General features: G+C 44.2%; 2 protein-coding genes across 2 annotated transcripts in view; one reads left to right on the top strand and one right to left on the bottom strand.

Moving 5' to 3' along the window:
• LOC139424506 (myb/SANT-like DNA-binding domain-containing protein 4) overlaps window positions 1-20281 on the bottom strand; it is a 1073247-nt gene that overhangs the window by 900189 nt on the left and 152777 nt on the right. The gene's annotated exons all lie outside the window — the stretch shown is intronic.
• On the top strand, window positions 180-9193 carry LOC139424461 (outer dynein arm docking complex subunit 3). The gene is made up of 14 exons (XM_071176329.1): window positions 180-258; window positions 804-925; window positions 1149-1226; window positions 1360-1539; window positions 1724-1759; window positions 1905-2006; window positions 2291-2416; window positions 3294-3416; window positions 4099-4245; window positions 5171-5331; window positions 5619-5775; window positions 5918-6067; window positions 7589-7673; window positions 7762-9193. The coding sequence occupies exons 1-14, from the start codon at window positions 180-182 to the stop codon at window positions 7890-7892; spliced, it is 1677 nt and encodes a 558-aa protein (XP_071032430.1). The 3' UTR covers window positions 7893-9193.

The raw sequence follows: 20281 nt of genomic DNA, 5'->3' as shown, positions 1-20281 counted from the left end.
CTGATAGGAAAGTCAGTGTACATGTTGCTAGGCAACGAGAGGCCATCCGAACGACGGTGTTTTCACGCGAATTCCGCTCATACAAGGACAAAACTACCTAAAAGTGCGTCAGTTTGCATCTAATGCTAGCTAGCTACTTCTAAAGTCGACTATTAGTTTGTGATTAGTGCACACTGACAATGCCGTTCAGCGCCGAGGCCATTAAGCCGCCCCTTCATGACCAAATAACAGAACTGCAGAGGAAAATTCAACTTCTTGGTAGGTTAAGACTTGCAGCAGGCTAGCTAGGACCGGTAACTTATGCTTGTTAACTAGCTAGGCCTAGTTGTGTGTGTAAACGCCATGTTGAATAGCAAATTCAGACTTTGCATTAGCGCTATCTTGCTAACATTATACTAAAGATTCTTCGCCAACGTTACCTCCATCTGTGAGGTTACTTACAGGTTAATTTACTCTCGCTGAGAAATGTATGGCCACATGAAGCTATGATGAAAGATAGAACGTTAACTACTAGCTACTTTGTTGCAATCATTTTGCAAGGTCAGGTGATGTGTAGGCTATGTTGCCAGCAAAATGGGCTTAGCTAGAAATAGTAAAATGCCTGTTGAGATATTTAGCCTACCTTTCTAGCCATTAACACCCCATGAGTAATGGAGAACAGTTTGGGACACAAAAATATAAATGGCATTCAACTTTTTATGTAACAGCTAGTTAAGTTCCCTGTTTATTTGAATAAGGCTAAGAGAAGGCCAAAAGTCAGTCAGAGGATGCTGAAATAACGAATTTGTGAATTCGCCCAACAGAGGGCGACAGAAGTGCATACTATGAAATGTCTCAGTCAAGCATCAAGAAAAACAGGAATTCTATCCTTCAGCTGAGGCAGGAGAACAAGAGACTACACAAGAAGTTGGCTAACGCTCTTGCTGTAAGTAAAACCGGTTATTCTATCAAAAAATGTTTTGGTTTCAATGCCCAGCTTGTACTTCCCAGGTTGTTTTTCCCTGTTAGAATGTTGGAGTGCATGGTCATATTCAATAGTGCACATCGTAACAAAACATTTTGGAACTGAAAATGAAAAGGAGCCTTTATTATTGGAAAAGTTGAGGTAGTCCTTCCCTGTTACAGACCGTTTTCTTTCTCTCTTCCAGGGGGACGAGCAGGTGATAAAGGAGGCCTTCCAAAGCCGAGGCATGGAGAAAGCTGCCTTCAGAAACATGTCAGGAAAGGTGGGGACATCGCAAACACATAGCTGTGTTAGTTTGATGTATGTGTATTTTTATGTATTATTGACTATCATCTGTAATGCAAATTGCCCATTGGGGATAATCAAGATGATCTACTTTACATCCTGGTGAGCAGGCTGCTCTCAAGGTGCTGGACCAGAAGGTGTGTGACAAGATGAAGAAGCTGAACGCTCTAAAGCACACCACCCAGACGTACCGTCGTCGCCTGGAGGACCTACAGACACTGTACCAGAGTATGAAGCTAGAGAACAGGGGACCAGAGAGAGACACGGAGAGACGCAACGAGGAGACCAAGGTACTATATAGAGACAAACAGTGCAGCAGAGGATGCGACTGGAATGGAACCCTATTCTCTATGTAGTGCAGGACCGACTGACTGACTGATTGGTTAACTGACAGACTGACTGACAGACACACACACACACACACAAAATAGTAAATATAGTGGAGGTGACTGATGTGTTGCCCTTGGTCCACAGAGTGAAGGAGAGGCGGCTGAGGAGCATCCCCAAAAGGTTACGCTCTTTCCTTCCACGCTGCCTCACCCCTCTGATTCTAGCCAGTCTTATCTACAATCAGAAACTTTTCAAACACTTAGCGTGCCCAGCTCAGGATCAATCAACCGTCTATAAGTGTGTGTGTGTGTGTGTCGTCTTCCAGAACTTGCGGGTGCTGGAGAATCGTCTGGAGAAAGCCCAGCTGAAGTGCCAGGAGGCTGAACACATCATGAGAGGCTATCTGAAACTAAAGGCCCACCTACAGGTTAGTCCTAGCCTGGTTCCAGATCTCTTTGTGCTGTTTCACCAGCTCGCCCCACATTTAACTTTATGCAACCAAGCCATGCCTACACACCCTCTCCAATGTGCTCTTTAGGTAGTTGAATCCTTTTCCACGACCTACTCTAATTTCACATTTTTGTCCTGTGTGGAACTGGCTAAGTCGTGGGTTCAATTCCCGCTGGGGCTACCCATACGGAAACGTATGCACTCACTGACGTAAGTAGCTTTGGAGAAAGGCGTGTGCTAATTGGCATATATTATAATTAGGAGGAAAGCCTGACCTTCCAGTCCCAGCTGGATAAACTAGAGGCTGAGATCCTGAGACAGAGACAGGAGCTGAAGGACCTGCAGGTCCTGAACAGTGACGCACTCCTCTCCAAAGACACTGCCAAGGTGACCAGCACACATACACACTCCTCTCCAAAGACACTGCCAAGGTGACCAGCACACATACACACTCCTCTCCAAAGACACTGCCAAGGTGACCAGCACACATACACACTCCTCTCTAAAGACACTGCCAAGGTGACCAGCACACATACACACTCCTCTCTAAAGACACTGCCAAGGTGACCAGCACACATACACACTCCTCTCTAAAGACACTGCCAAGGTGACCAGCACACATACACACTCCTCTCTAAAGACACTGCCAAGGTGACCAGCACACATACACACTCCTCTCTAAAGACACTGCCAAGGTGACCAGCACACATACACACTCCTCTCTAAAGACACTGCCAAGGTGACCAGCACACATACACACTCCTCTCTAAAGACACTGCCAAGGTGACCAGCACACATACACACTCCTCTCCAAAGACAATGCCAAGGTGACCAGCACACATACACACTCCTCTCTAAAGACACTGCCAAGGTGACCAGCACACATACACACTCCTCTCCAAAGACACTGCCAAGGTGACCAGCACACATACACACTCCTCTCCAAAGACACTGCCAAGGTGACCAGCACACATACACACTCCTCTCCAAAGACACTGCCAAGGTGACCAGCACACATACACACTCCTCTCCAAAGACACTGCCAAGGTGACCAGCATGGGTATTATTATTGTAACTGAGGACTGTCCCGTACCTCTCCCCCTCATGCATCACCGTACAGTCATTGATGTGTCCATCGTGTAAAGTCCAGCTGTCTGAGTTTACGGCTATTTGTTGTGAGTTGAATGCTTTTCTTTGCTGTTTGTACGATAGACAGTAGTTCATTGACTCTCTCGGTCTCTCTCTTTCTCTCTCTCTCTCTCAGGCAGAGCTGCAGCGTCAAGAAGAACAGATGTATAGGGAGAGGAAGGACAGAGAGTGTATCCTCACCCGTTACAAGAAAGAGGCAGAGGACCGTAAGGCTCAGGCTGAGAGAGTGGAGAGAAGGGTTGGTCCCCACCACTTTACACTTACATCCATAGAATAACAATGACAAGAAGGGATTTTCCTATTCAAGTCAACGTTCCATGATGGCTGGACCGGCTGCCATATTGGGTGTACCCAGGGCCGTTTCTAGCATTTCGGGGGCCCTATGTGAGATTTGGTTGGGGGCTTCCCCCACCTAGCGGGCAAAACATTACCCTCTTGGAAAATTGTCAAGTTAATGACCTGCAATTCTACATGTTTTTCCATGGGGCAGAGAGAATATTTAGCCGTTTTAAAACTTATGTGATTCTACTAATTTTGGCCCCTGGGCAGGTGCCTTGCGTGCCCGGTCAGTAATTCAGCCAGGAATACTACAATGTTTAGATAGAAACTTACCTAACAATCTTAACATGTTAGCTGACATGGATAATTGAGTGACTGTCAGTGACTGACATAACAAGAGAAAAACTGCTGATACACAACCACATATCAAAATTGCACCTTGTGTGTTCTACTATTGTAACTAACTAAAACAAATCTAAATAAATGTTGTGTTATGCATAGAGACGCGGCACTGGGTGTACCCATATCAAGGAATATAACATGAGGTGCTGTGTCCATTCTATTTAGCTATATATCTACACTTCTTACATATCACTTAGTCTACAGAGTAAATGTCCTGACGTCTGCCCCCTTCCCTCCAGGCCCAGCGGGCAGCCATGCAGCCTGACGAGCTGAGTAGCGACGCCCAGCGCAGTGCCACCGGGCTAGGGGAGGAGGAGAGGGCCATCTCCACCTTCGAAGAGGCCTTCAGACGCATCAAGGAGGCCACGGGGGTCACTGACACACGGGTACGGAGAGGAGGTCATTTTATATGATTCTTTCATTTTGTGTGTCTTTGTATGCAAGTGTGTGCGTGGTACATGTGTGTTAGTTTGTCTATGCACCTACTGTATCCATGTGTGTGTATGCAAGTGTTGTGTGTTTTTCAGCTATTTGTGTGTGTGTGTGTATTAATCTATATCTGTATGTGTGTGTGTATTAATCTATATTTGTGTGTGTGTGTATTAATCTATATCTGTATGTGTGTGTGTATTAATCTATATCTGTGTGTGTGTGTATTAATCTATATCTGTATGTGTGTGTGTATTAATCTATATCTGTGTGTGTGTGTATTAATCTATATCTGTATGTGTGTGTGTATTAATCTATATTTGTGTGTGTGTGTATTAATCTATATCTGTATGTGTATGTGTGTGTGTATTAATCTATATTTGTGTGTGTATTAATCTATATCTGTGTGTGTGTGTGTATTAATCTATATCTGTATGTGTGTGTGTATTAATCTATATCTGTATGTGTGTGTGTATTAATCTATATTTGTGTGTGTGTGTATTAATCTATATCTGTGTGTGTGTGTGTATTAATATATATCTGTATGTGTGTGTGTATTAATCTATATTTGTGTGTGTGTGTATTAATCTATATCTGTGTGTGTGTGTATTAATCTATATCTGTATGTGTGTGTGTATTAATCTATATTTGTGTGTGTGTGTATTAATCTATATCTGTGTGTGTGTGTATTAATCTATATCTGTATGTGTGTGTGTGTGTGTATTAATCTATATTTGTGTGTGTGTGTATTAATCTATATCTGTATGTGTGTGTGTGTGTGTGTATTAATCTATATCTGTGTGTGTGTGTGTGTGTGTGTGTGTGTGTGTGTGTGTGTGTGTGTGTGTGTGTGTGTGTGTGTTGATCCGTGTCCCTATGCAGGAGGTGGTGGAGAGGTTCATCTCCCAGGGAGACACCCAGCAGCACCTGGAGGATCTGAAGAAGGAGAACCAGAGAACCCTGCTACAGCTGAAGGAGGACAGGGACCGTCTGCAGGAACACTTCCAGGACATCAAGTACTCCGGGGAGACTAAGCTCTCCAGGTCAGTGGGCAGGGGTTAGAGGTCAAGGGTTAGGGATTACACAGCAAACGTAGCAGACCAGAGAAGTTGTAAGCGGATGCTGACACCTTCAATGGAAGGTATTATTTATTAAAACAGTGACCCTCAGAACAGATCCTTGAAGATTGTAAATTGTGGGAGAACTTGTGGGAGAAGACCAATCAAGCAACTTGTGGTACAGAAGTTGGTCTGAAAGGTTCCTCTCCTAGTGTTGAGTTGAGTGTGTCTGTAAAGTCATTCTGATGGATATTTCTTACTGTCTTCTACAGTGGTCAGCAGATGCTGGAGGACTGTAAGAGCCACCTGCAGGCAGAGCAGGGGAGCCGCGACGCCGCCAAGGAGCGTCTGGACTGGCTGACCCGTACCCTGAACACGGTCCGGGCCGGGGTGGAACACCTATCTGACAAACTGCAGCACATCAAGCTGGTACAGAGAAGACCCCATTAACAATATAATGTACCTGAGACCTGTCAGATTCTTTAGATTAAGTTGAAACCTCGTAAATAAATGTGAAAGTGCTCAGAAACAACACACACAATTGTGTCCTCAAACACCTCCCCTCCTCCAGGGTGAGCGACTGGAGCCCCAGCTGCCCCCCGGCTCAGAGGAGTACGTGGTGGAACTGCTGTCCCAGTCAGAGCAGAAGCTGCTGTTATTGCAGGAGGAGCTCCAGGGTAAGGACCTGGCCGCCGTCATGAAGGAGATGGAGGAAGAGGAGGTGAGGAGGAGAGGTGGGGGTCCTTATTCGTTAAACATTGACTGTTGTTGCCATAGAAATTGGCTTTTTATTTTTATTTTTATTTATTTTTTTACCCCCTTTTTTCTCCCCAATTTCGTGGTATCCAATTGTTGTAGTAGCTACTATCTTGTCTCATCGCTACAACTCCCGTACGGGCTCGGGAGAGACAAAGGTTGAAAGTCATGCGTCCTCCAATACACAACCCAACCAAGCCGCACTGCTTCTTAACACAGCGCGCATCCAACCCGGAAGCCAGCCGCACCAATGTGTCGGAGGCTACACCGTGCACCTGGCAACCTTGGTTAGCGCGCACTGCGTCCGGCCCGCCACAGGAGTCGCTGGTGCGCGATGAGACAAGGATTTCCCTACCGACCAAGCCCTCCCTAACCCGGACGACGCTAGGCCAATTGTGCGTCGCCCCACGGACCTCCCGGTCGCGGCCAGTTACGACAGAGCCTGGGCGCGAACCCAGGGACTCTGATGGCACAGCTGGCGCTGCAGTACAGCGCCCTTAACCACTGCGCCACCCGGGAGGCCCTGGGAAGGACATGGCTGCCATGATGGAGGAGAGGATCAGAGATAGGACTCTTCCTTGTTCGTTAAACATTGACTGTTGTTGCCATAGAAATTGAATGAATGGAAAAGCCCCTTAGACCAGGGCAATTTGACAGTACACATGTGTAAACTCATTATTTTTTCAGTGGTTGCTGCTCCCAACAGTGAATGTGGTATTGTAGCGACAGACGGGTGTTTCAGACAGTACATGGAGCATCTACTCAAATAGGTCCTGCCAGGGTAAAGCTTTGTGACCTGAAACCATCTTCTTATTTTCCGTCCATTCACTACTGTACTCCAAGGTTTTTGCCAGCCACGCCAGGCAGACTAGATGCTACATACAGACCATGTTCTTTAATCTGTGCACTGGTGCTTGAATAGCTTATCTGTTCCTGGATGGAAATACGGCCATTAGGTGTTTTGATCTTGATTATTAACGAGTCACAGCCAGCCGGCCACCTTGAAGTCACCCCCTGGTGTGTGTTTGAGAACACTGTGTTCAGGAGTCAGAGGGTACGGGTTGTTCAGGAGTCAGAGGGTGTGGGTTGTTCAGGAGTCAGAGGGTGCGGGTTGTTCAGGAGTCAGAGGGTACGGTTTGTTCAGGAGTCAGAGGGTACGGATTGTTCAGGAGTCAGAGGGTACGGGTTGTTCAGGAGTCAGAGGGTACGGGTTGTTCAGGAGTCAGAGGGTGCGGGTAGTGGTACACCATTAGCTCTTGTGATGTAGCAATGTCTGTCTGGGATTCTCTAATGACGTTGGCTTTGACTGGTCTCAAGTTGTATGCCTTTACATTTTTAAGGCATAAGCCCTGGTCCCAGATCTTTGTGCTTTATAGCCAACTCCTATGGCTGAATAAACAGATCTTCTTGACTAACATGTTCCCTTTGACATCTTATTATGATGAGAACAACTGTCTCTCTGTGTCTGTGGTTTTGTGTCTGTCAGTTCCATGCCAGCATCGAGGGGAAGCTGCCCCATTGCAACACCCGCATCAAGCTGCCTGAGGCTCAGAGACAGGACCCATATGATGGTGAGATGGGATCAGACGCATAATTGCATACACACCCACAGATACACAGACACACTTTATCTCGCGATCCCTTTTCCCTCTCTTTCAGAAGAGGAGGAGAGCGGGGATGATGAGGGTGACATTATCACCAGGGCGATACTGAAGCACCAGTCTCAGCTCATCATCGACTCCAAGACTAAGAGGAAGACCAGGACCAAGAAGAAAAAGGGCAAGCTCTGATCCTAGATCAGTTAGGCTGGCTAGAGGCCACAAGAGCCATAGAAATATAATTGCTAGAATGGGGAGTTTGTGTTTAGTGTGAGGTCATAGGTCATATTTGTGCCCTGGATTGAGTGAAAATACTTTTGCTTAGATGGCATAGGGGACTTGAGTGAAATCTTACTCCTCACATATAATTATTCAGTTAGCTAAATTATTATATTCCTTATTAACTAATGGAATGCACAGTAAATGTATATTGTATATTTGGGATGATACTGTAGCTAGGGGAACGTTGTGGTGGCAGATCATATAGTACCTTGCAGTCATCACATTACCTACTTTATGGAAGCAAGATTTGATTTTATCACACAGCAGTTCAACACAAAATAATTTCCCACTTACTTGCACCACTGATTTGTAGATTATAAAATTGTAATCAAAATAGGAATGAAAATCAATAAAAAGCTTGATTTGAAGAATTACTCAATCTTTGGATAGGTAAGACCGCTCTAATGCAGGGGTGTCATACACACAGCCCGTGGGATGTTTTTTTTGTATAATATAGAATATTTTAATATGCATTGAAATTACTTAAATATTGAAACTGTAGGAATCAGGGCTTGACATGAACCTTTTTAGCCTTTGGACAAGTAGGACAGATTTTTTACTTGTTTACTGAAGTCACTTGTCCCCCCAAAAAAAGGTCTTTATCACAGGCCAAAAGGGTGAGTGAAAATGAGTGAAGTACACATATCCGTGGGAATTAGGGGTGCTGAGGGTGCAGCAGCACCCCCTAATAAATCACTTTATTAATAAATTAGTGATTAAATTAGTGCACTAGGCCTTTATTACTCCTCTTTGATTACTCCTGTATGATTACTCCTGTATGATTACTGCTGTATGATTACTCCTGTATGATTACTGCTGTATGATTACTCCTGTATGATTACTCCTGTATGATTACTGCTGTATGATTACTGCTGTATGATTACTGCTGTATGAATACTGCTGTATGATTATTGTTGTATGATTAATGCTGTATGATTACTCCTGTATGATTACTGCTGTATGACCCTGTGTGTGCGGAAGTGTGCAGATGGAGCAGTGACACAGTCAAGGATCGCTGGCTGTGGGTCTTGTGATGGGTTGTAAATCATCATGGACTGCAGAGCAACTCTGCTCTCCTCATAACTGGATAACTATACACTGATTCACATCTAGGCTACTTACTATATGCCAGTATGTGTTGTAGTTAGGTTTCACATTGCTAGGATAACATGGAAATAGGTCTAGGCCAACTATGCATCATTTCTTTCATAAGCTTTCCTCAGCGGAAGCCTAAGTTTTCTTTTGACTCATTATATTTGTCCATCTTGGAATTGCTCAATTTCTGTTCTTGTGGCCTAAAATATATGTAATTCAAAATAAATCTAAGAATGAAAATAGCATAGACTCCGACTTTCATAATTATTCCCATTTGAAAGCTGCAACTTTAGGACATTAAACACTTCATTAGAATCGTTTGGAAAATACTCTTCATAACTGTAATTTGTCCGTGCTTTTATGATATTTCAGTTAGTAGGATTAGGCTTTTGGTCGTTCGGGTTCGCATTCCTAGAATGCATGCATCATTTCTGTCTTATAATGAGTTGGTCAACTGTCAAGGTTTGTTCGAAATTCTCATTAGATTTTTATATCTTTCTATTGTATCTTATATCTCTCTCATTATTACCTTCCTTCCACGTGTTTGGGTTATTCAAAAACAACTTCAAACTTTCTGAGATAGCCTAGAACTCCGTTAGATTAATTCAATGTTTGATCATGAAATTGCGCGGCAGGAGAAACCTAGCATGCATTTAGCTGAAAGAATGGTGTACTAGGCCAAGTCATATTCATATAAAATGGAGAGGAAATAGAACATTTGGGATTCTATAACAATAAAACACCGGAGTTGTCCGCTATAAAAAAATACTTTGACTATTGGCCCAGATCATCCGATATTCAATAAAGATTTAAAAAAAGATTCTGATTCTGACTCTTAGCTGTCTACATTGTCCTCTTGCTTTTTGTAAATATAACATTTATTGAAATAGACTATAGCAAATACCCTGCTGTCTGATCCAATTCTGATCGGAGTAATTGTTTGATATTGTGATTTTTTTACTGAAATCTATATATTCTGGTTGTCCGATTTTTTAAAACTTGCACCAGGCAAGTGGACAAATCTTAAAGTTGAGCCTTGGAAATGATAATGGCCCTACATCTACAGTCTCTTCACTCTTCCCAGATTCATAACCGTCATCGGAACGAAAGCTAGACAGTCAGGGAGCATGGGAAATGTAGCGTCTTAACACTTAGTACTTATTTATGTAATAAGAAAGACTCGGAATACAAGCAATTGAACTGGAGCTTCACATTTACTCAAACTAGTTAGTACCAGAATAACATAGAACAATACTGCGCATGACCAAGGGTGCTCCATCCTTTAAGGGGACATCAGTAATTAACAGAACATAACATTCCTTCTCTTATACAATCAGAGTTACTTTTACCAAACCACAACTGAAACATTTCACAGAACTTGTTGTAGTTATTTTGCATCTTTTAAATTGAACTTGAACAGTTCGTTTTTGTTTGTTTGTTTATAAGTCTAGTCTGTCTGGTGGACGGTGCCTTCGTTCTGGGTAGCGCCTCAGATTGTCTGGAGGCTCCTGAACATCCTCAGTGTGTGCTTGTTCCATTATAGCGTCTGCTATAGCAGCACCTTCATCAACACGTTCCCTTCTTTCAGCCTGGGGTCTCTCTACTGCCCCACCGTCCTCTACAGTTCCCTGTGTGTCACTCTCAGGAGCTCTCTGCGCCTGTTCTCTCTCGATTGTTGTGCTGTTTTCCCTGGAATGCATTTGGTTAATGTGACGCCGCCACATTATGTCTGGGCTCACTTGAACCTGGTAAGTTCTGGGTCCCGTTTGTGTGTGTACGGTCCCTCTTGTCCATTTCCCTCCTCTTCTGTAGTCTCGCACCATCACTTCCTGTCCTGTTTGGAGATGGCGCTCCCGGCCACCGGAGAGCATCTTGGCTTGTTTGTTCAGCACTTCATTACGCCTGTTTGGCTTCATGATGTCTAGCTGTGTGCGGAGAGGCCTCCCGAACATCAGTGCGGCTGGGCTTTCATTTGTCGTGGCATGTGGGGTGTTTCGGTAGGAGGCCAGGAACTTGGCCAGTTTTGTTTGCAAAGTCCCTTCGCCTCGTTTTGCTGCACGGAGTCCTTGCTTTAGGGTTTGCACAAAGCGTTCTGCCAGCCCATTGGTGGCAGGGTGGTACGGAGCTGAGGTTGAGTGTTTGATTCCATTTACTGACATGAATCTTGTAAACTCGTCACTTACAAAAGCTTGCGCGTTGTCACTTACCAGCTGCAGTGGCAAACCGAAGCGTGCAAACGTTGTTCTGAGACACTCTATCGTCTGAGCTGAGGTGGAGGAGTCAGTGCAAAACACCTCTGGCCATTTGGAATGGGCATCAACTATAACCAGAAACATGTGCTTTTCAAAGGGACCAGCGTAGTCCACATGAATTCTCTGCCATGGCTCTGCGGGCCATTCCCATGGGTGGACTGGGACAGGAGCAGTCATGTGAAGGGTTTCCAAACATCCACTACAGTTCTTTGCCATATTTTCTATCTGTTGGTCCAGACCTGGCCACCAGAAGTGGCTCCTTGCGAGCAGCTTCATTTTGACAATTCCAACATGACCTTCATGTAGTTGCTGCAAGACTAGATGTTGGCATTTCTGGGGTATCATGACTCTCATTCCCCACATCAAACATCCTTGGTACGTTGTAATTTCGTTTCTCCGCTGGAAATACGGAGTCAGCTCCTTTCTGCCAGTAGCTGGCCATCCTGACATGGTGTAGGTGTACACTTTTGACAAGGTCACATCTTTCCTTGTCTCCTGTTTGATAACTGTGCTTGTGACAGGTAGGGCCTCGAGCTGAGCGGTATGGAACATGTCCACTGCATCCACCCTCCTTTGTCTTTCTCTTGTACACGGCAGTCTGGATAATCCATCTGCATTTGTGTGGAGGGATGACGGCTTAAACTCAATGTCATACATATGACTGGCAAGGAACAGGGCATATCGCTGTAACCTGGCTGCTGTCATTGCCGGAATGCCTTTCTTTGGACTGAAAATGGAAAGCAACGGCTGGTGATCTGTAACCAGTGTGAAACGCTTGCCATATAGGTATGCGTGGAATTTCTTGACGCCCCACACTAGTGCCAGTGCTTCTTTGTCGATTTGTGAGTAGTTTTTCTCTGCATCATTCAATGTTCGTGACGCAAATGCAACTGGCCTCTCTGACCCATCTTTCAGTGTGTGTGAAAGGACTGCCCCTAATCCATAAGGGGACGCATCACAAGCCAGCTTCACTGGCATTTCAGGGTCGTAATGCATCAGGACCTGTTCAGATGTTATGAGCCGTTTTGCCTCCAGAAATGCATTTTCACACTGCTCTGTCCACCACCATGTCCTATTCTTTTCCAGGAGCTGATTTAGAGGCTAGAGTACTGCTGAAAGGTTTGGGAGGAATCTTCTGTAGTAATTGATCAGTCCCGTGAAAGATCTTACTTCTGTGATATTTTGTGGTCGTGGTGCCTGTACCACTGCCTCGATTTTGTCCTGTGTTTTGTGCAATCCATTGCAGTTAATCTCATGTCCACAGAAGACAATCTTGTCTTTGAAGAACTCACACTTCTTTAAGTTTGCCTGTAGACCATACTCTTTCAGTCTTTTCAGGACCTCTTCCAGGTTAGCCAGGTGCTCTTTGTCGGTGCGTCCTGTTATGATCATGTCATCCAGGATACACTGGGTTCCTGGGATTCCTTGCAAAATCTGGTCAATAGTTTGTTGCCAAATGGCTGGGGCTGATGCAATGCCAAAAACCAGGCGGTTATACCTGTATAGACCTTTGTGTGTGTTTATTGTCAGGTACTGTTTGGAACTCTCTTCAACCGGTAGCTGCAGGTAAGCCTGTTTCAGATCGATTTTACTGAAGTGTTTCCCACCAGCTAGTGCAGCAAAGATGTCATCCAGACGTGGTAGGGGGTATTGGTCCACATGCAACATTGAATTCACAGTTACCTTGAAGTCCCCACACATTCTAACAGACCCGTCTTTCTTCACAATAGGAACTATGGGTGTGGCCCATTCGCTTCTGTCCACTTTCGTCAGGATCCCTGTATCCTGCAAGCGATCGATTTCCGCTTCCACCTTTGGTCTCAGGGAGTATGGAACAGATCTGGCTTTGCAGAATTTCGGGGTTGCGTCATCTCTTAGTACAAGTTTTGCTGTGAAGCCTTTTACTGTTCCCATCTGATCACTGAAAACTGTGTTGTATTTCTTCCGCAAGTGTTCCAGTGTTTGGTCTGTGCCTTTCTCTTTGGACTGGAACGTGTGGAGCATTTTCAAGTCACACCAATTCAGCTTTATTTTTGAAAGCCTTTCCCTGCCAAATAATGGGGGGCCAGTTCCAGGCACCACATACAGCTGTAACTGCTGTGTTTGCCCCCCATAATGCACTCTGACCTGCAACACCCCCATTGGGCTCAATCTCTCTCCTGAGTATGTCTTCAGCAACACATTTGTGTTCTTCAGCTTGATAGCCTTAAAGTGCTCATTGTAGACAGTAGTGGAAATTATAGACACTGCAGATCCTGTGTCCAGCTCCATTTTGAGGGGTTTGCCTTCGATATCTGGTGTCACCCATATTATGCTACTGCTGGGAGAAGTCACTGTGTTTAACTCCATTGTACCAATTAATCGTTCATCTGAATCACTGCCACTGTTCTCTGCTAGTGCATTCACCAACCCTTTAATTTTCTCAGTTTTACTGTTGTGACTGAATTTTGCTTTGCATGCTCTTTGAATGTGCCCCCTTCTACTGCATTTGTGACAAATTTCGTCTTTGAAACGGCAGTCCTCTGCTTTGTGACCATCTCTGTCACACCTGTTGCATTTTTCGGCCACACGGGGGCGCTGTCGACTGCGTGAAAACTTGTGCAGGGAAATTTGTGACAGGTCAGTACTTCTTTTACTTTGCAACTCAAATGCATCTTTAGTCGCGATTTCCATAGCCACAGCAATTTCAACAGCCTTTGCAAACGTGAGCTCTGATTCTGTGAGCAAATGTTTTTGAATGTGTTCATGTTTCAGTCCACACACAAATCTATCCCTTAATGTGTCATTTAGGTTCTCTCCCAACTGGCAATGTTCAGACAGTTTCTTCAACACTGCTACATATGTACTAACACCCTCCCCCTCATTCTGATCTCTCTTGTGGAAACGAAAACGTTCCGCGATGAGGAGTGGTTTAGGTGATAGGTGATTTTGCAATATCTCCACAATCTCTGTGAATGTTTTATTTGAGGGCTTCAGAGGGGCAGTCAGATCTCTTAGCAAACTGTATGTTTTTGGGCCAATTAAACTCAACAACGCTGGTACTCTTTTGTTATCAGCAATGTCGTTTGCAATGAAGTACTGTTCCAGTCGTTCAATGTAAGTTGCCCAGTTTTCTTGCGTGTCATCAAACACATCTATTTTCCCGATGCTAGCCATTCTCTTTACCTCCGGCTCCACGGGTCTTTGATCTGCCGCCTCGTTCTCGTCAGCTCTCCCCTCGTCTTCACTGCTTGCTAGCTGTTGTGCTACAGGGTCAAAATCTTCCTCTCTTCCTACGAACTCCATCTGTATTCGTGATGCACACTGCAGGTAATCATCCTCGTCGCCATTGTAGTGTCTTAACACTTAGTACTTATTTATGTAATAAGAAAGACTCGGAATACAAGCAATTGAACTGGAGCTTCACATTTACTCAAACTAGTTAGTACCAGAATAACATAGAACAATACTGCGCATGACCAAGGGTGCTCCATCCTTAAAGGGGACATCAGTAATTAACAGAACATAACAGGAAAATTCCAAAAGCAATGGATAGAGATTTTTGCTAATTTGACAGCGAGGAAACATAATCAATTTAAAGTGAGGCCCTCTTGACCTCGGGGAAGACTGAATGCGGCACTCCTGCTCTAATTTTGTACAGGGTTTCCCAACTGCCGGCCCGCGGGTCCTCAATTTATTTGTAATTATGTTCCGATCTCCTGACCATCCACTCAGGAAAAAAATCGTCCTGCGGCTGAATCTAGTTGATGATCCCTGATTTAGTAGAATATACAATATAAAAAACGGTTGAATTAGTCATGCTATGCTTAATTTCCAGTGGCGTGCCGTGGGCAAGGGGCCTGGGCCTTCAGTGAGGTCCTACACACTCCCACCCGAATTAATCCACCTCTTATTACCATCATTATGATGCCATGGCTCTAGAAACTATACATTTAGACAGAAACGCAGTATAACCAGGCATTGCGTCACCTTGAAATTGACATTTTTAATCAGATAATTGCAGGGGAAGAGTACAATACCTTTTCATTGTGCAGCTCCGTTGCCCTGCGCGCTTGTTCGTTGAGCTGTAGATCCACTTTCGGGTGTCCCCAAAAGTTTTCAAAAGCACCATTGCTTGTAAGTGCCCAGCCGTACTTTGGTGTCTCGTTGCTGCCTTGGTTAGACAACTCAAGTTTGCAAAGCCAGTGTGGCTCCAAACACCAAATCGATCACTTGCAAATAACAGGCATTCCCAGCAGTACAGTTTGCAGTGCTTCTCGGAGCCTGCAAGCCATTGATAGCGCTCGTAGTTGGAACTTTGAAAGTGGCGAACAAACCCCTTTCCCGCCTGTGACAGGCTTTGTAGCGTCGGCGTCGGGCGACCTCTCCTGACAATGTCTAACTTTTCTTGAAAAGTTTGTCTTGAGAATTCCGTTATAATTATATCCTCGACCAAATCGATATCTTCTCCTCCTTCCGCCATTGTGGGTTGAAAAAACAGCTTAGTAGTACGCAAATTAATTTGTTTATCAAATTCAGTTTCCTAGTTCTGAGGTTCTGCATAGACCTGCCCATATAGGAGCTGCCTCTCAATATTGGTAATCCAATCAAAAGACGTGCACGCACTACGCCTGCTAGCTGGCTCCTGTGTAACACTGGAGCCAGCCAGCAGGCGTACAATAGCCAACTCTAAAGCTGATTGGTTGACACTAAATTTTCATTTCCATTCACTTTAAGCTACAAGTGCCCGCACTGTTGATTCTGAAGGCCTGAGGGCAGATTTTAGACCCCTGGCAACACATGATGGCTGAATATGATTGGATAAAAGATCTAACATAAAGACCAGCCCTCCAAATCTCAACCTGGGGCTGGAAGCAGTGCAACCAAGAGGAAAGCTATGAAATGAAGAGTATAACTCTTACTCTGGGGAATAATTTAATACATATTTGTGGGAAAATATATTTGTAAAACAAATTCTATTCTGATGATGTTTAGGCCAGCAGAGAAGGCCTTGCTGGCCCTGACAGCCCACCACTGTTAATTTCCCTATTTCTCCGTAAAGTTGGTAAAATAAACTCCATTTATAACAGGCCATGTTGTTACAACAGAAATGTTATACGGCATCTTGTTGGCACAACAGATATTCTCTCTATTTTGTACTGCTTGTATTTACTTCCTCTGTTTTAGCAAGAAAAGCTAGGCTGTTCTCAGATCTGTTTGTACTGTCTTGCCAAATCATATGGTCATTGTCATGCCAAACATGGTAGCCTACCCACGAAAACATTTCCTTCACTATTACTCACACTTGGGTCTCTGGAGTGGCCCAGCGGTCTGAGGCACTGCATCTCAGTGCAAGAGGCGTCACAGAGAGTCCCTCGTTCAAATCCAGGCTGCATCACATCCGGCCGTGATAGGGAGTCCCATAGGGCGGCGCACAATTGTCCGAGTTTGGGCGGGGTAGGCCGTCATTGTAAATAATCATTTGTTATTAACTGACTTGCCTGGTTAAATAAATAAAACATATAGATAATATTCTGGCTTCATTAGAATGTTGGACCCACTGTCTTTACACATCAATCATGCCATTCTGTACTGTATGTCTTTACAATATGAAACCAAACACCAACTTTAATTAGTGTACTGTACACACTCTGAAACTGAAAATAATGGAATCAGTGTTTACCCTGACAATGTAGTGTATTTGAATGAAACTACCGGTACCAAGTATATTGACACATCCACTATATACTTAAGGTATTGTGAATAGTATGAAAGCATCACTTGGTTTCATAAGAACAGGTCACCTGTTCCTGTTCTTGACTTTTTCTCTCTTTATGGTCTAAACCCATCTATTGTGAATAAAGGGGTCACCTTACGATCCAATGCACTACACTACTTAACAAACGAGTGCCGTTGTCCATGTTTGACATGAGATCCTGTGTAACATCAGTGGGCTTACGGGAAAGACACACACCTCACCTCTGAGGAACTACAGGGAACCTCACTCTACTGATCTAAAGCGGGTCGTTCCACCAATCCGTTGCCTTTTGAGAAGTGTAACTTGGTCACCTAATTTGAACATTTTCAACTTCATAAAAACACATTTTCCCACCTGAAGAGGTTAAATACATAAGAATACTATACTAAATGCCTATTAAGTGCCAAATGAAGTAACAGAGTCGACCGTGACAGGGTTGACAATTTAATCTTAAATCAGCCATATATTCCCTTGTGGCAGGGGGAATGGAAGCTTGTTGTGAACCATAGGGAGGTGCAATTGAATGCAAGTTGGGTAAAACACCCAAAAATTGGCCAAAAAGAGTATAACAGTATCTTAAAATGCTTCTTAGATTGATGGCACCGGACACATAAGTTTGTTTTAGTATTTCATTGTAACTTAGAATAACATTCCCTAATGCACCTGGCGTAAGCTACCTGAGGCTTTCTCAAGAACGGTTATACATGGCAGACATAGACAACAGCTACGGATGCGGAAAGCAAACCACCTTCTTAAGTCAATACTGTCATCTTTTGGTAAACATAACTATACCAGGTTACTACATTCCCCCATTTAAAGCTAATAACCCAATTTAAACATTTTATGATTTTCTCATAACAACCACATGCTATTTTTATATTACATTTTTTTTCGACCATGATCTCCCTTAGGATCTAAAATAGTCTGGCGGACGTATCTCTAATAGAGCGTCTCAGAGTACTTCACCCCCTGATGGTGAAACAAAGTCCTTTTGTGGAGACTTCACAGGAAGGGGTCATCCTGGAATGGTGGTCTCAGGAAGTTGAGACTTGTTGGTCTCAGGTTGTTTGTCCAACTACAGCTCTGGGGAACGTTCCAATGTCCTGTCCTGCTCGTTTAAGGATTGATCCATGTCCACGGATGGAACTGGAATTCGAGCTCGGATCTGATCCACGTCTCCTTAGTCTTTGTCCACTTCTGATGATCACAGTATAGGATACTGGTCCTGAGCAATCCTCTTTGTAGCTGGAATCCATTTAGGACCAAACCCATAGTTTCTTGTGTAGACATCTCCAGGTGAGAAACTTCTGAGTGTGGCTCTGTTGTCATGATTCTGTTTTTGATTCCATTGCTTTTGTTGTATTTTCACTTTCAGGTCTGGTCTGATGAGATCCAAGGTTGACCTTAACCTCCTTGACGTCAGTATTTCTTCAGGTGACAACACAGTTGTAGCTTTAGGAGTGATCCTGTAGCTAAACAATAATCTGGACACCTTTGTTTCAATTGTTTCAATGCTGTCCCCTTGTATCTTCCTCATCCCCTCCTTCAAGGTCTGAACCGCGCGTTCTGCTAATCCGTTTGAAGATGGGTGAAAAGGGGCCAACATTGTATGCTGAATTCCATTTTGTTTCATGAAACTTGTGAATTCAGTGCTTGTAAAACAAGTAGCATTGTCGCTAACCAACATCTGAGGAAATCTCATGACACTGAACTTCTCAATCGTAGCGTACGACGTGCACGTGTTCACGGGGTTAACATCCATCCACTTTGAATGAGAATCAATCAGCACAAGGAACATTTTCCCGAGGAAGGTTTCAGAATAGTCCACATGTAGCCCTGTCCATGGTTTTTCTGGCCATTCCCATGGATGTAATGGCGCGGTGGGGGGTGACTTCCTGTTACTCTGACAATCTGTACACCGGCTAACCTCATTTTCTACATCCTGGTCCATCTTTGGCCACCAGACCTATGACCTTGCTAGGCCTTTCATTCCCGACATACCTGGATGTGATTGGTGCAACAACTTCAGTAGCATACCCCGCCCTTGTGGTGGGATAACTACTCTTGAACCCCACAGAACACACCCAAATCAAATCAAATCAAATCAAATTTTATTTGTCACATACACATGGTTAGCAGATGTTAATGCGAGTGTAGCGAAATGCTTGTGCTTCTAGTTCCGACAATGCAGTAATAACAAGTAATCTAACTAACAATTCCAAAACTACTGTCTTGTACACAGTGTAAGGGGATAAAGAATATGTACATACGGATATATGAATGAGTGATGGTACAGAGCAGCATAGGCAAGATACAATAGATGGTATCGAGTACAGTATGTACAAATGAGATGAGTATGTAAACAAAGTGGCATAGTATAAAGTGGCTAGTGATACATGTATTACATAAGGATACCGTCGATGATATAGAGTACAGTATATACGTATGCATATGAGATGAATAATGTAGGGTAAGTAACATTTATATAAGGTAGCATTGTTTAAAGTGGCTAGTGATATATTTACATCATTTCCCATCAATTCCCATTATTAAAGTGGCTGGATTTGAGTCAGAGTCAGTGTGTTGGCAGCAGCCACTCAGTGTTAGTGGTGGCTGTTTAACAGTCTGATGGCCTTGAGATAGAAGCTGTTTTTCAGTCTCTCGGTCCCAGCTTTGATGCACCTGTACTGACCTCGCCTTCTGGATGATAGCGGGGTGAACAGGCAGTGGCTCGGGTGGTTGATGTCCTTGATGATCTTTATGGCCTTCCTGTGACATCGGGTGGTGTAGGTGTCCTGGAGGGCAGGTAGTTTGCCCCCGGTGATGCGTTGTGCAGACCTCACTACCCTCTGGAGAGCCTCCAACACTCAAGGCCAAGCGACGAGCGTAGTAAGGCATGATCTGAGGCTCTGTCACTGTAGGCCATCCTTTCAAGATAAATGCATGCACTTGTGATAACGTCACATCCTTTGAAGTCCATTGCCTGATTTGTGCTGTGTTCACCGGTGTGTCATCCAACACATCGACCATCAAGACTTGGTCATTTTCTCCTTCCTGAGCGATGAGCCTACTCAGAGCATCGGCATTCCCATGGTATCTACCTGGTTTGTAAATTATTCTGTACTCGTAGGCCCTGAGCCACACAGCCCAACGTTGAACTCTTGGAGAGACCATTTGTGGTACTGGCTTTTGTTCATGGAACAGAGAGATCAGAT

This window comes from Oncorhynchus clarkii, chromosome 13 (assembly GCF_045791955.1).
Source record: "Oncorhynchus clarkii lewisi isolate Uvic-CL-2024 chromosome 13, UVic_Ocla_1.0, whole genome shotgun sequence".
Classification (NCBI taxonomy): Eukaryota; Metazoa; Chordata; class Actinopteri; order Salmoniformes; family Salmonidae; genus Oncorhynchus; species Oncorhynchus clarkii.
Note: the sequence above shows the minus strand (reverse complement) of the source record. Positions and strands in the feature narration are given on the sequence as shown.

Coding starts and splice junctions, on each gene's coding strand:
- LOC139424461 (XM_071176329.1), top strand. CDS start 180: ATGCCGTTCAGCGCCGAGGCCATTAAGCCGCCCCTTCATGACCAAATA. Junction 926..1,148: donor AGTTGGCTAACGCTCTTGCT/GTAAGTAAAACC, acceptor TCTCTCTTCCAG/GGGGACGAGCAGGTGATAAA. Junction 2,007..2,290: donor AACTAAAGGCCCACCTACAG/GTTAGTCCTAGC, acceptor TATTATAATTAG/GAGGAAAGCCTGACCTTCCA.